This window comes from Atractosteus spatula, chromosome 22 (genome assembly GCF_055471065.1).
Source record: "Atractosteus spatula isolate fAtrSpa1 chromosome 22, fAtrSpa1.hap1, whole genome shotgun sequence".
In the NCBI taxonomy this organism is placed as follows: domain Eukaryota; kingdom Metazoa; phylum Chordata; class Actinopteri; order Semionotiformes; family Lepisosteidae; genus Atractosteus; species Atractosteus spatula.
Window position 1 is genome coordinate 15,606,309 of NC_142727.1, and position 15,282 is coordinate 15,621,590.

The following is a 15,282-nucleotide window of genomic DNA, read 5'->3' on the forward strand; positions in this document are numbered from 1 at the left end:
ATATAAAATATAAACCCTTATTCTGTTAATAAAGTGTCAATTTCCTGCCATTTCCTAAGGTCATTATGAAAAAGCAGCCACTCCTGGCATTTAAAATAGAAAATCAGATCACTTAATCCCCGGTAATCTCATTCGTTCTCTGCCACACTGTGAAGCTGGCTTCAAAACTTGCTGTCTCCTTGGGAGTCACATGGTCTGGTTACTGCTGATTTATTTGTTTATTGCTGTCACAGCTTCTGCTACCTCTTGAATCATCAAGGCCATTTTTAAGTATATATCTGTGTAGACACTTGCTCAAGCTTGAAATGATCTGAAAAGCAATTGCTTTACAATACTGTATGTATTTCCACTTGAGACTGTGAAAACTACCAGAGCTATCAAGACATGCTGGTTTTCTATATATACAGTAAGAGGACACAATTTATTTAATTTTTTATCCTTCAGCCATTCCTTTTTTTTGTTGATAAAAGACCAAATAACTCTGCCCTAATCACACTCAATACTTAGACAAGAAGTGGGAAATGTTATTTTGGAAAATCATTATGCTGCGATTGCAGCATGGTGGCGCAGTGGTTAGCACTCCCGCCCTGCGGTGTTGGGACCCCGGGTTCAATTCCACACCTGGGGTGCTGCCTGTGTGGAATCCGTACAGTATGTTCTCCCAGTGTTTGTGTTGGTTTCCTCTCACAGTCCAAGAACAAGCTTGGCAGGCTTCTGAGAAAACTGGCCCTGGTGGCAGCGTGCGTGTTTGTGTCTCTGTGTGTCCTGCGATGGACTGGCGTCCGCCCCCCCCCCCCCCACCTGGTTCTGAACCGGATGAAGTTGTTAGATAATGAATGGATGTACTCCGATCACAAATTCTTACCACAAAACTCGACTAAATTTACATTGATTTCCACAACATCCCTTCCTGGGGCATGTTGCCAGGAAACCGGCACCTGAAATCAAACAACATGACACCAACACAGCAAGGTCTATCACAAAACCCCGTTAAGGTGTCTTTCTTATGTACACACCACTTGTTCCTTCTTTTTTAAAAAACAAAAAAGCTACACACGATGTGACTGTTTCAGTTCTTTCGCAACATAATATCTATGGGAAATGTTTCCATGAGTGATCAGTATGTTCTGGAAAATAACTAAGACAATCAACATAACAAACTTATAATACAGTCTATAATTTTTTTTTATGCTTACAACAAACCTAATTTACATTAAACAAACGGAATGCATATGTTATGTACACAAGGGTTTTTTATAATTGTCATTAGTATAAATATTTATTCTTTGCTACTAGTAGGATGACAGATGTTAAGGTTTTCCCCCAATGGGTTTTTATTTATATAATGTCCAATTGTATTCAGTGTGAGCCTTCATAACATTTCACACAAACATTCCTCGTGAGTAACCAATTATGTAACCATTAAGATTTCATTTCTCGAACAGCTTAAATGGCAAAGCACAACCCTTCCGTAAGTATTTACAAACAATTATAACATGCAGTACCAATTCTTGGATAGCAGCCTCCAGGTCGATGTCAGATGTGCATGAGAAGCAGGCTTGGAGCACATCCAATTAATGTAAGTAACAAGAAACAAATTAAAAATGTAAAATGTTCATGCTCATCCACATTGTCAAGTTTCAGAAGAGATGACACAGTGAAAGAAAACACAGCTTTTTATGGAAATGGATTACAACAAAGTTGTGCCTTATGCTCCTGAGCATATGGATAGTGGAAGTAGGAATCACAACTGGAAAGATTTAAGCACAACAGACCTGAACAAAGCCTGAGATACTTATAGGGGGAGGAAAAGATGACTTTCTGCATATTCCAGCAAGTTATTGTGTCTTTAACCACAGAATAATCACTTGATCACTTGTATATTTATCGAAAACCCAAGGTAAAAAAACTGGCAGAAATCACACAGAGTCTGCCACCAAAATCTTTAAGTAAATTGTTGCAACGAAATGAACCGAGTCTGTTTTAATCAGGGCCAAACATTGCGACTGCCCATGACATCTCTTCAAATACAATACTGTGCAGGTATAAGCAACATGCAAGCACATAATACTACAGTGGAGCAAATCTGTCAATGGTAAAAATCCCTACAGACAGGAAGGGGTACAGCATCAGTTTTAATGATTCTAGTATGGTCCCATGGGAGGACTGTTAACATTTAACAAGCAATTGGACCCTACCCTCCTCTATGAACAGTGTCCTTGAACCACAGAGGGAGACCGTCAAATCTGTTACCATTTGCAGACAAGACTGCTGCAGCGTATTGAAAAAAGACGGTATATCAAAAGCACACTTTATTCTGGTAAATGAGCCATGGGTTAGCTTCAGTCGATAAAATCATTGCACGCATTAGCATTAAAGCTTGAGACAGCTTGCCCTGACAAACCATTGTGTCTGTTGCACTGTTAGCATCCTTGTTCAGTGGAGCCAGTTACAAATGCTACGCCAATACCTGTAATCCTGAGGAACCTGACAGCAATCAGATACTCCTGGTCAGCTACGCCACTATTGAAGAATTTGTGTTTTTTGACATAGTATTGCAAAACAGTACATAGAGTGAATCTAAGCCTGGATAAATAAGACCTTTAGCATATTGCAGGTTATTATCCAATGGATTGTCATAAAGCCTAACATGGGTCAAATAAGCTTAATCTATTATTTCTGCCATTTCAAATCTGTAATAAGGCAAAAATGACCATGTGGGGGAAAAATGCATCTTGCCCACTGTGTTTAAAATTAATAAAATTGTTTATTGATTTTATCACAATAACAACTCACAAACCTTTACTAAATCACACTGAACCAATTATGCAGTGGCAGAGTTTTGTTATTCAGAAACAAAGCCTCTTAGCACTGTACCTCTTAAAAATCATATGAACTAAAGTTAACCGCACAACAATTAAGCGTGTGCCAGTTATAGATTATTCCAACTGTTCTTACAAGTCTTATCTTACAATGTACAGGATGTCAGGTGTGTATTAGTAATTAACTGCCCTTAGAATTGGTACGTCTACCTTGTAAGTCAAATGATATCCATGATACTCAAGCCTCTCAGCCTCAAAACTTCTGAAAAACAAGCCACTTGATATGCAGATAAGATTTATTTAGTGCACTGCTCATCATTATAGGTTTGAAATGATCTTACTCTTTCTTCTTATACCTATTATTTTTCTTTACCATAATGGCACAAGGTGACTCTAAACACTCCTCACATCTCCTGTCCCTGAAGTTCAGTATTTGATCTCTCATTTACTGATTTACTGTAGTTAGTCACTTAATTGCATATAAGTTATTCTAATTCAAGAGAGGTATGTGTAGGGGGTGGTATTCTATTAAATGTATCCTTGAAGCTGACAGCTTATAAAAGACCATATTTGAAAACATCGCAGTTAAACACGTTTTAATATCAACGATGATTGCTGAAGGAGATTCGAACATTCACAGCCTCTGAAACAACAATGCCGGCATAATTCCAAATTAATATATTTTACACAATAACTGTCAGCAAAAATGAAAACTAACAGGCGCCAAGGATTTTCATATGCACAGCATACATAGAAACATTGCATTACTGTAATAATATCAGCATGAATGAAAGCAATTTACATTGAAATTATAGTTGGTAAACTGTTGCCCACAACAGCGAAACACAGTAAGCAAGAAAAAATCAACTTGTAGCTAAGGGTTTCCAGGATTTAGTGTCTCAGTGACATACACTGTATGACAAATCTTCCTTAAAATATAAGATAAAGGATATTTTTAAGATGTATATGACAGAAAAGATATGAATTTCTCCATTAAAAATGAGGATACAAGGATACAAAAACCGAGAAAGCCTGTTCCATCCATTGTAATGGAAAGAATATACTTATCAAAACAAAAATGAAAGACCAAAACAAGAATCCTGCACAAACACAAAGTTAATGAGGTGCTGACAGACACATAAAGTACTGTATTCTCAACTGCTTAATAACTTATTAAACTCTGTCCAACAAACTCATAACCCAAGGGCAGCTTATTCCATTTTTAGTACATTGCAAAATAAGCCAACGCTTATACAAAATCTTACTGCCATCTTAAGATGATTCACTTAATATTGCGTATAAAAGAATCAGTTTTCATTGTACAGTATGTTACGTTTGTAAAAGTACTGCTGATGCTGATTTCTGATAATTGCTTTGATATGCTAATCAAGCAGTTCTAATTTGAATGCACTGTGAGTGAGTTAAGACCTGTGTGTCCTGCTTTTTAACTGTTTCTGATCAAAATGACTAGTCGGAATGAGCACATGACAAAGTTAGACGCAAAGTGTGTTAGTGTTCATGAACACACTGCTCTCAGCGTCTCAGCCGGCTGCTGCAAGATGAGCCGCTGCAGTCCGCTGAGGCAGCTGCCTGGTCACCGCTATCTCCTGTTCTCGGCGATGATGGGTTCAGTCCCGCCGACAGCCATTCGAACTCAGGGCAGAAGACAAACGTGGCCCCGTCGCTGTTATCCTGAGGCTGCGCCACTGTCCTGTATGGAATCCGAGTAGGCGCCCCAGCGTTGCCGTGCGGCAAAATGAGCATTTCGGGATTGGCTTGCAGAAATGGACATCTGCCGGGTCGAAGACTTTGCCAAGATCTTGAAGAACAATGAGGGTGCACTCTGGCTGTGCACGGAAGGCACTCACGTGTTAAAGCACTTTAAATCATCCACCCCCCCCCCCCCCCGTTAGACTGGGAAAGGGAAGGACCAGCACTATACTCGCTGCTAAAGCTCCGCATAACCTCGGGTCACTTCAAGTCGTTAGTGTTCGTTAGTGAATGAGACGCACAACCCCTCGGTCTGCCTCCATCTCTGATGTTCCCTGGCCCATAGCAGGCCGTGACTTCAGTGCTCAGGTGTTAGCTAACCCTGAGTAGACTCCAAGCAGGTCATTTACCTACTGATGCAGGCGTTATTTCTCCCACCCGGAAACAATTACACAGCTGGATCAGACAGATGTGATGTCTCAGGGCTGGTGAGGTGACCCTCTGATGCTCAGGACAGGCCCGACACCTCACAGAGGCAGGTTCCCGGCTTCTTTACACTTGTCTGCTTTTTGCTGAAGCATAACCACTCATTCTCCAGGCACCTTTTTCACACAGATAGGGCGCCTTCAGTCAAGTGAACAGCAGCCAGGTGATTTTTACAAAGGACAAAATGCTTGTAACTTTCGTTGGTCTTGCATTTTCAAAGGCTATTTTTAAAGATTCTTATACAGTATATCTCACTTTGGTCATTTTAAACTCAACTCAGATGCTCCAGATGCAGAGTGTGTGTTTTGAAATGAGCTCAGTAGTTTGTTATTCTAAGGAATGATAATTCTTAAACAATCAACAAACCTCTTTACTTCCTATTTAAAATGTAAATAACACTATGAATGTTATGTGTCCATTAAGCTAGTGATGTAAGACTGCTGTTTTCATTGTGCTTCAGCATAATAATACAATATGTGTATTGTATATAAAATACACTTTTCAGAGCAAGTTAAGGAGAAACTAAGTGGCAACAAACTACTGATTCTTAAGTGAAATAACAATAATGCCATTTCTCATACGTGTCACTCATACTTCAATAAATCCTCTTGCACAAAGACTAAACCATTAATTCTTAGGAAACTAGACTTCAACTTCTGAATAACAAAGTACAATTAGATCAATACTATAAAAAGGAATAAAACAGCCTTGATACTGTACGTACAATTAACAAGAAATGTTAAATTGTACAATCCCTTATAATTTGTGCAGTCTAAAGGGTGCTTAAATGCTTTGTTTTACTAATTTGTTAAGTTGAAGTAGCGCACTCCTTAAAAGGTTTTTTTGCAACACATAATTCAAACTGTAACCTTTTTGAACATTTGAATATTTTACATTCTGTAGATATATTTGAATAAACTAACATTTAAAAACAGGTTTGAGGTCAAAGCCAGCGAAATCTTGCAAATGATAAAGGACTATTTTAATGTGTTTGGGTTTCAATAACATTATCCAATATGTTATTTATTCAGAATTTTGCAATGGCATTTTTGTCTTTGATACTTATTTCCTCAAGAAAAAAATACATTTAAAATAATTTGTTTCATCTACCTGTCTGTCTGAAAAAGATGTTTTGATTCCACGCAGCATTTCTGACTCATTCTTCTGAATGCATATTAAAACTTGTTATTCAGGCAAAGTCATTTTTTGTAGGAAGTGTAGCATCTGTTAGCCCAAAACTGTGTGACTACAGCTCTGTGCAGACATGTGTGTCTGAGATAAAATCTCAATTTCTAAGAGGAAGATAAAAACAACATATGGACTCAATACTGCAAGGTGCAGCAAAAATGAAACCACTAAAAAATGGAAACCTGGACCTTAAAGATAGTTATAGATGAGTATTCTTCACACCAACTAGAACATCAATGATTTATCTAAAAATCTTATTATTGCTTGACACAGAAATTTGTCTGGGATGTAGAAAACGGACTAGAAATCAAGGCACGAGGTAGAAAAGGAAAGGGGGAGGTCGGCCCTCGGGATCTCCCTTTCAAGCCCGCGCAGACAGGATCCTCTCTTGGGAGAGTGGTCACAGTCCATCTTCGGAGTTCTTACTACCTTTTCAACAATGTACTATACACAGTTCTTGTTTTTTGTATCTTTTCTTCCCTTAAAATTATTAACACATTTTACTACTCATGTAGGTTTGTTCCTATTATTGTGCATTTTAAGTGTAAACAGTTTGGGGCAACATGACAGTGTAAGAACTGCACATCCTAAAGAAGGACTTCTTTCTCAATTTGTTTAAGGCAAGACAGTAATAGGTCACTTGTTTGTATGCAGTAATCAATGACTAATGTGATGTACAGCGTAACACATTGCAAAAGTATTCAGACCCATGTTCAAAGCAAAAAAAAAAGAATAATTAATATGTAAGGAAAATTGAAAAGCCATGATCTTATGAATTTCAAAACCCTTTTAGCCAACCTAATTTAAAGTGCACAGAAGAACTTAAAAAAAACTCTTAACACAGTTCATTGAGGGATCTCTTTCTGTGAACAATAACAGTGGTTCACATGAGTACCAAATACAGTACATACACTTATCTCTGTAAAGTCCCACTGTCAGATAGTGAATTCCAAGCAATTTCAATCCAAAATCAAACTATGAAGACCTAGGAGCTTTCAAAACATCTCAGGGATAAAGTTGTATTAAAGCCCAGATCAGGAGAAGGATATAAAACCATTTCAAAATCTTTTAATATCTCTTTCACCTACATCAGGCTGTTCCTCCAAACTGAGCGGTCAAGCACAGAGGAAACTGGTCTAAGATGCCTCCTTGAGGCCAACTTCATCTTTGGAGGAGTTACAGAGGAAGAAAACTTCCATGGGTCAGCAATATCACTCCACAAACGGGGATTCTATGGAACTGAAAAACAATGATCTCACCATCCACATGGGGTTTGCAACAGAACACCTAAGTGATACTGCAAACATTCTCATGGTCAGACAAGACAAAATTGGAACTCTGGTCTAAATGCAAAGTGTTACATCTGATGTACAACCAGCACAGTGCATCTCTCAGACAACACCATCCCACCTGTGAGGCATGCTGGCGGCAGCTTCATGTTATAATTCTGCTTCTTGTCAGCAGATGACAGGATGATCAGAAAGACAGATGGGAACAGCGATGGAGAAAGGTACTGGCCAATCTTAGAGGAGAACCTGCTTCAATCCACTAAAGACCTCAGACTAGGACAGAAATTCACCTTCCTCCAAGAGAACCATCCAAAGTACAAGGCCAAAACTTCGGATCTCAAGAGTAGGCAAATGAATCCCCTTGAGTGGCCCGGTCAGAGTCTTAGCTTCAATCTTATTGAGAATGTGGGGAAAGATTTGAAAACTGTTGTCCATAAGAAATCCCTAAAAAACGTGAAAGAGCTTGAGCAAAAACTCCCAGAAGAATGGACAAAAAAAACCTGCACCAAGCTGATATGCAAAGATTTAGCTAAAAACACTTGTAGCACTATGTAATTGCTACCAAAGATCTTTCCACCAAATATTCATTCATGGTTCATGGGTTTCAGTATGTATGCAATCAACATAATATTTCATTTTTCTCTTTTGCTGACATTAACTCTAACATACAGTATCTTACCCTTAGACACCTTCTATTTGAGCATTTAGGTGTTGAATAAAAGTTTAAAAATAGGAAGCCTATGAATATGTATGCAAAGTATATAAAGAGAAAGTAAAGCTTGGATACTGTACATTGTGGTTTGTTAAAAACAACAGGTCATACACAGTTAAATACTCCATTTGTTTTATGATTAAGTATTAACATTAAAAAATACCTTAATTTTAATATAGGCATGTCCTTTAAAATCTCTTTTAATACAATCTCCTTCATTTGTATAGAATAATTATTAATTATCACAGACTAATACCCCAGTGTCTAAAAATACCTGCACTCATTTGTCCTTTACAGGAAATTAATAAGTCTGAAATTAAGCAATTAGGGCATCCGGTGACTTCTAATTAGTATTTAGGATCTCAACTTAATTACCTAAATGATAGCTGCTCTCCAGGCAATAGAACCTTCTCCTCTAAGGAGTGGATATCTTTCACTTGTGAGGTGTTCAAAATGGAACCTCTCTCATTCTACTAGGCCACTTTACTGAGCCAAATGACAAAATCTTTCCAAGCCTCAAACACAGAACTCTATCACAAGCATGACATACAGCAACCCAAAGCACAGGCAGACTTCAGGACTGTAGGAGTTACTATTTGGTTTGAGTTCTGCTTTTCTGATGTGCTGCTCACCTGCCTCCCCCACCCTCTCCACTTGATACACAAGCAAAAAGTTCAATCAGAGAATTACATCACAGGTCCATGGGTCACATTTAGGCCACTCGGTGGGCAAAGTCTGGGATATCTGGACAACATCTGTGCATTCTAAACTTGACCTCTGTTGGGTTTTTTGTGTTGTTTTTTTTTTACCTGGGGTCAAGCAATTCTCAATGTTAACATTGTTCTGGCAAAATTCTGAAACCCCCAGGGTGGCAAGATAGCGTAGATCCATTAGATGACTAGCAAATGACAGTTCGTGCCGAAATGTGGGGTCAAATCACCAGTTTCAGTTCTCAGCAGTAAAAGCCCACTCTGCTCCCGCACTGTGATAAAAAAAAATCTTAAGTGCTAATTGTAAATGTCACCGCAGTTCACTTTGAAGTCTGCATTTGAATGTCTTGGAAATTGAGCTTTCAGACTGAACTCCTGCCTCCTACCAAATGACATTTAAAAATGTACTTTTTATCTATTATTAAAATTTGTTTGGACCCATTACTACATTTCACATAGGAAAACAATAAATTGCTGACATGTTGATTGGCATTGCTATGAAAATGACGTGGAGATAATGTATGTGTTCAGTTTCCCCCGTGTTTGGAGGGCCTCCTAGCACTGCCCATTAACCAAGCACTTGCTTGTCTTGTGTGTGCATGAGATTGTGTTTTGAAGTACCATACATGAAAACACAATTTAAATCTCTCACACCCGCTCCACACTTGGTAGAGCTGGTGCTAACTCTCCCTCCACCTCAAAGCTAACAACAAATAAATGCCCTGCTTTTTGAAAGCACTGGCTGTATGAAATGAGAAATGCTAGCAAATGGAAAATACAGTAAGGCTGTGGACTTGGACTCAAATGGGAAGGTTGTGGGCCTAACTCCTGGGTTGGACACTGCTGTTGTAGCCTTGAGCAAGGTGCTTCACTCAGACTGCGTCCTGAAGATTGTGTAAAAAAAACTTTAGGACCAGCTATAAACGTAAGTCACATTGAACAGCATCATGCAAATACATTAACAATACTGCGCTGGCACAGTGTCAGTCAATTTAATTTCTCCTCTCCTAGACAACTTGCCAAACCTCATGCAGCCTCTGGGTTCGATGTATTAACTCAAAGAGGACTATGTGACCACAGGTGCAAAGAGAGAGGCCCAAGCCAAGCTGCAGTGCTCAGTCGTATTTAGGATAGCAACAGCATCTGGCCAGTAAAATAGCTGAGTGGAGTGGTTTAAAACTGGAGGGATGCATAAAATGCTAACTACAGTATAATCAAATAATCGGGTGAAATATTGCTATGTGTTTTGACATATTGTATTCTATTTTATTATTACATAATACAGCTTTGGGTTTCTACTGCTGACAAATCAGTAAGGCTGCACCGCAATAATCCCTTCACGGGAAATATTGGTTTTATATCTCAAATTACGCAGTATCGTGTGGGGAACATCACCCACTGCTTATACTGTTTCCGATCCCTATAAGCTTTGCTGATGGCCCTTTACAGTACATATCAGAAAATGGTTTAGATCACCTGCCAATATCATCGGTTCACACTACCAACCACCGCGAGCTACAGCACAATCTTCAAAAACTGAACAACTCAGGATGAAGGAGAACATCCGACAAAATTAACTCGAATTACTTACAAACAAAGCATGCCACAGCAGACTGATATTAATAGTAACAGAACAATGTTAACTTTAGAAATCAGTCGTGCACTTTCAATAAAAAGACGAGTAAAAAGGCTAATTCGAACAAGGAACAGGGAAAGCACCAGCAGACAGATATTACAGTATTCTGTACATTATTTAATTACCTTATATTTGCAACAACAAAATAACTGTATCCATAATAATAAAAAAAAGTTTGTGAAGCTTCAAAGACAAAATATCGGTGCAGGAACTTGGGAGGTAAAAATGTAGCAAGAACATGAACACTTAGTAATTGTACTGATAACGTCACGCTCCTTACCTTAGGAAAACGGGCTCCCCTTGCCTGACGGTAATATTGTCCATCACTCTGTTATCAGATTGGGATTCTCCGCTCCGGACTGGTACTCCTGCCGGTACAAGAAACAGCAGTCTGAGAGACATCACAACCAGGCACTTCCAAGACACCGCGAAGTAGCCAAAAACACTCATCTTCAGTTCAAACAGGACTCCACTCTGCACACGGGATAAGTGGGAATTCCGTCAGGTCAGTGCAGATGCATACAGCAGGTTTACAACTCCAACCGGGGGCAAAAACACTTAATCCAGCTCCTCACTCCGGATAAAGCATCGGGATAAAAATAACCCGTTATTTTGTGCTGCGCAACTGAATTTTTCAGCAATTGGCGTTGCTTCTGGAGCTTCCTGCGCACTGATTAAAACCACCACCACCACCACAAAGCGGAAAAAAATCACATTAAATTACTGCATCAACAACAAAAGCTGTCTTCGCGAAATCACCACAGTCTTTTCTTTACGCTACGGATTTAGCAAGTTGGATGGATTTAAATCAAGTGTATTTGAAATGCAACTTCAGCACGGGAAAAGGCAGATAGCTCGGCGAACGGACACAGAAATCCCGAGTTAATCAATTTGAGGAGAACTTTAATAGCAGATCCGAAAAAGCACTGCATACACACACAAAAAAAAAAACGCGAAATGATTAAAACCCCAAATTCTCAGCTGGGTGCAAAGGCTGCTTTGATTGGTTGTGCGTTATTGAGCGAAGATGAACGACATTCCCCTGGGATAAATTTTGAAGTGCTTTATATATATACACACTTATTTTCCTTGTGGGATTGTAATTGCAGTTGGTGAAAGCAGTGGAGTGACTGCAAGCAGTTCGACTGCAGCACAGAGCTACAGTACCCAGAGTAAGGAACTGAGCTTTTTCGCCTTCTTGCTCTGGTCTGTACTGTAGATTGTGAGTTCTCTCAATACCCTCCCCAACATCGCTCTATCACAGACTTAGAAAGTGTTGTCATGGCAGCAAGAACACTCCTAAGTAGCAGTATAGATACAAGGCAAAGAACATTATAGCTAAAACACAGTTCTGCTATACAGCCAGTGTAAATATAGCTAAATCCCCTCTACTGGTAGCGCAGCCAATGTAAAGGAAACATGTTTGTTTGGTACAAACAGTCAGGAGCCAACTTTAAGACAACGAGGAGGGCTTATAAAAACCTGCATTAACCTGTAAACAGCATAAAAGCAATACTCGGATTGATTACCTGTGCAAACATTAAAAGCTGATAAAAGTAAGCTGTGGAAGTGATGCAATTTAAATCTCTTTGGAACAGGTACTGTTAGTGGACTGCTGCTGAAACAGATGTAATATTTCGATATTGGTTTCTTAATGCCCATGCCGTATACAGACTCAGTTGAATCTGAGGAGGATCTAGAAATTCCCATGAATATTCTGACAACATGAAGAATATAATATCACCCATTATAAAACACGGAGACTGCACAGTATATATCTGTCCAGCGCAGTTACATTTCTTAATACTGTACATCATGCAGAGGAGTAAAGATTTCTGCATAAAGAGAAACTCTGAAAATGTCATGTGTGTTCCAGCAGTCTGAGACACTCACCCAAGTAGATGGCTTGCATTCTGAGTTATAACAGAGGAAAATTAAACATGACTATCTAGGACAGCTCCAGCGGTAGACATATGAGCAACACAATTACAGTACTGTATGTGTTTCAGAAATGGCAGCTTTGTGAAAAAGCCCACATTTGTGAGTATATGAAAGGTGGTTATATGTTTGTATAGGAATAATTAAATATAGTGTATTTCATTCAAACGTGGGGGTACAGTATGTATTCTGCATTATTGTCATAAATACAGTATATTAGGAAAATTCAGTATTTCAGGAATTTTGTATTTTATGGTAGCCCAGACAATTAAGTATTGCACTCCATTGGCCTTCCCTGAGAAAGTACAGTATGGCAATTGTACAGTATATACTGCAAATATACCAGCCTTTACTGCAGATATTTACAGTATTGTTGTTTCCTGTGTCCTATATTTTGGATAATCACAGCCGAACTTACCAAGGGCACTCAAAGGCGAACTCTAGTAGCTGTTGTTCCCAAGCAGCACAAAATAACAGCGCTAGGCCACTGCAAAGTGGTAATCATGTCAATAAAGCTGACGTGGTAATTAAAACATTTCCCATAGAAATCACAGCCATGCATGCCTCTAAGACATCGTGGCGTAAGTTGTGCCCTTTAACAGTACTGGGAAGAACAAAGTCTGTTCAGTAGGAATTCTGAGGACTTGGGATGAGTCAAAGGTCACATACTGTATAATCAAGCCAGTCATCAGTTAAACATTTCAGTCTTTTATGCTACAAAAGAGGGACAAGCTTGCAATGAAATGGAATCAGTGGCTTCATCACAGCTATTAGAAACAGCTGATAACTACAGAATATGGAAGATCGTTGTATCACAGCTCTAGATCCTTACAGATCTGTGCAGAGTAATTCAGCCTTTCCTGATTCTTGTAAGGATGGATTTGCAATAGATGTGCTGTAGCTGACTGCCTTGATTGGCAGAACAGAAGTTTAACAATTCCATAAATGTCATCTGAACACAGCACAAAAGGTAAAATATGGCAAATGACTTCAAATGTTAAAACATTCATACAGTATGTGCTTACTGTACATGTATTGCAGAAACAAACGTGTTGCTTTGCATTGTATGCTATTTTTCTTTGAGATTTAGTACTATTTGACATGAAAATTCTGTTGGTGTTCTCTGCTCTAGGCTCTGTGCCAAAACCCATAATAAGTACTATTACACAGCATTTATATGTTATCTCTATCAAGCTTTGCAGATAAAGAGAAGAAAATTACAAATTAAATCTGTAAAAAAAGTGAATAGGAGAAAATTGTGCTATTTTTTGGGAAACATTTTCCAAAAACAAATGTTTTTTTCCCCAACTATTCACAAAATTACACATTCTCTTAACAACTTTGCACATCACCTTGACAACATTTCAGCCTTTACCTATCACCGAATCAAAAAACAATTTCTGACATCTAATAAAGACGAGAAGGCAAGTAGTATCCTCTTTAGAGAACAGATGGCAACATTGATCACAACAGGTTTCTGTCTTATATTAAACCCATTTTATGGCAGCTTGCAATTGGTTTACAAAATAAGGCGATCACTCGAGTCATTCAGAATTACCCTTGCGATCTAAGCAAGGGAGGAAGGCATTAATTGAATTGGGCCACGTCTTGCACAAGTAATCTTTGACCTCAGACCTGCTTCGCCAAAAGGCCTGGTCCTGACCTCAGTGAGCAGTAATGGGCAGTGACAGTTGTTCCCTCCCTTCCAGCACTGTGTTAAATTTCATTTAAATGAAAGGAGTAAGCCGCCTGGGCACAGGTGGGAAAGATTAAAGGTTAAAAATGAAAAAGTGACAACAATCCAAGGCAGCTGGGACAGACTCATATCCGACTGATTTATGACAAGACTGATATGTGTGTGATACATCCTCACTCATGTTCAATTTGCTAGATTCTGTTTTTCTACGAAGGCACATCAAAGACGCGCTGCTCTTGTTGTTCATTCTAGCCTGATCTAACACCAGCTTGGGTATGACTCCGGCTCAGGTCACGTGTGAAATGTGTTTTGGCCAGGTTCACTTCCTCCCCACTGGGTACGTGGAGTGACAAAACAATTTAGTGCGCGTTGCCAATGGCATGTGTGTTGTGCTTATGGAATCAACAATGACGAACAGCCGAATAAATAAAACAACACTGATGTGACAAATAACTACAGTGTTAAGCCCTCCTTATCGCATTATATCTGCTAGGAGGCTGTCCTCCCCTCGAGACGGATAGACAAATAGATTTGTACTAGTCCACGGATCTAACTGGGGCTGACACCGTTTGAGTTCAAAACACAGTGAATCTGGGTCTGCTGCCAACACTGGCTTTGGGCTGTTTTCGGCTCATTCCCAGGTGTATGCAGAAAGATCGTTTAAATGGCAGGTGATAGCGCATTCACATCAGGACTAAGGTGACTCACAATGCAAAGTGAGGAGGACCCCATGATGTCTGTCGATGCAGCTGATTATAGCTAGAGGCATTATATCATATGAGGACAGCACTAGCACTGTAAACGAAAGCAGAAAAGAAACTAATAGTGCCATTTTTTTTCTTAGAATCTAATGATAAGCTGCAGATGCAATTTTACAGTATGGATTTATCTTCATTTGTGATATACTATTTTCAGTTTTCTCCCTGCTCTCTACTCCAATGGAAACTACAGTACCTAACCAACACATTTCCTGCTAATTGCCACTCCCACACTTATTACAGGACAATGAGAAAGCAAATAGGTTGCTCTGTTTTTTAGAGAGAGCTTTATACAGCTTTCAGAACTTCCTCGTTCATCTGAACCACAATTGGTATA

At 39.1% G+C, this 15,282-nt stretch overlaps 1 protein-coding gene across 7 annotated transcripts in view; it reads right to left on the bottom strand.

Annotated features, from left to right (window-relative positions):
* The window catches only part of ntm (neurotrimin), a 356,083-nt gene that overhangs the window by 135,296 nt on the left and 205,505 nt on the right, over positions 1 to 15,282 (bottom strand). For 6 of the 7 annotated variants that reach the window (XM_088939320.1, XM_088939319.1, XM_088939318.1 and 3 more), the window contains exon 1: positions 10,834 to 11,738. In XM_088939320.1, coding sequence (XP_088795446.1) covers positions 10,834 to 11,003 — 170 coding nt within the window. In that variant the 5' untranslated portion in view covers positions 11,004 to 11,738. Of the gene's footprint in view, positions 1 to 10,833; positions 11,739 to 15,282 lie in introns of those variants that run through there. The other variant, XM_088939315.1, reaches the window with a different exon arrangement.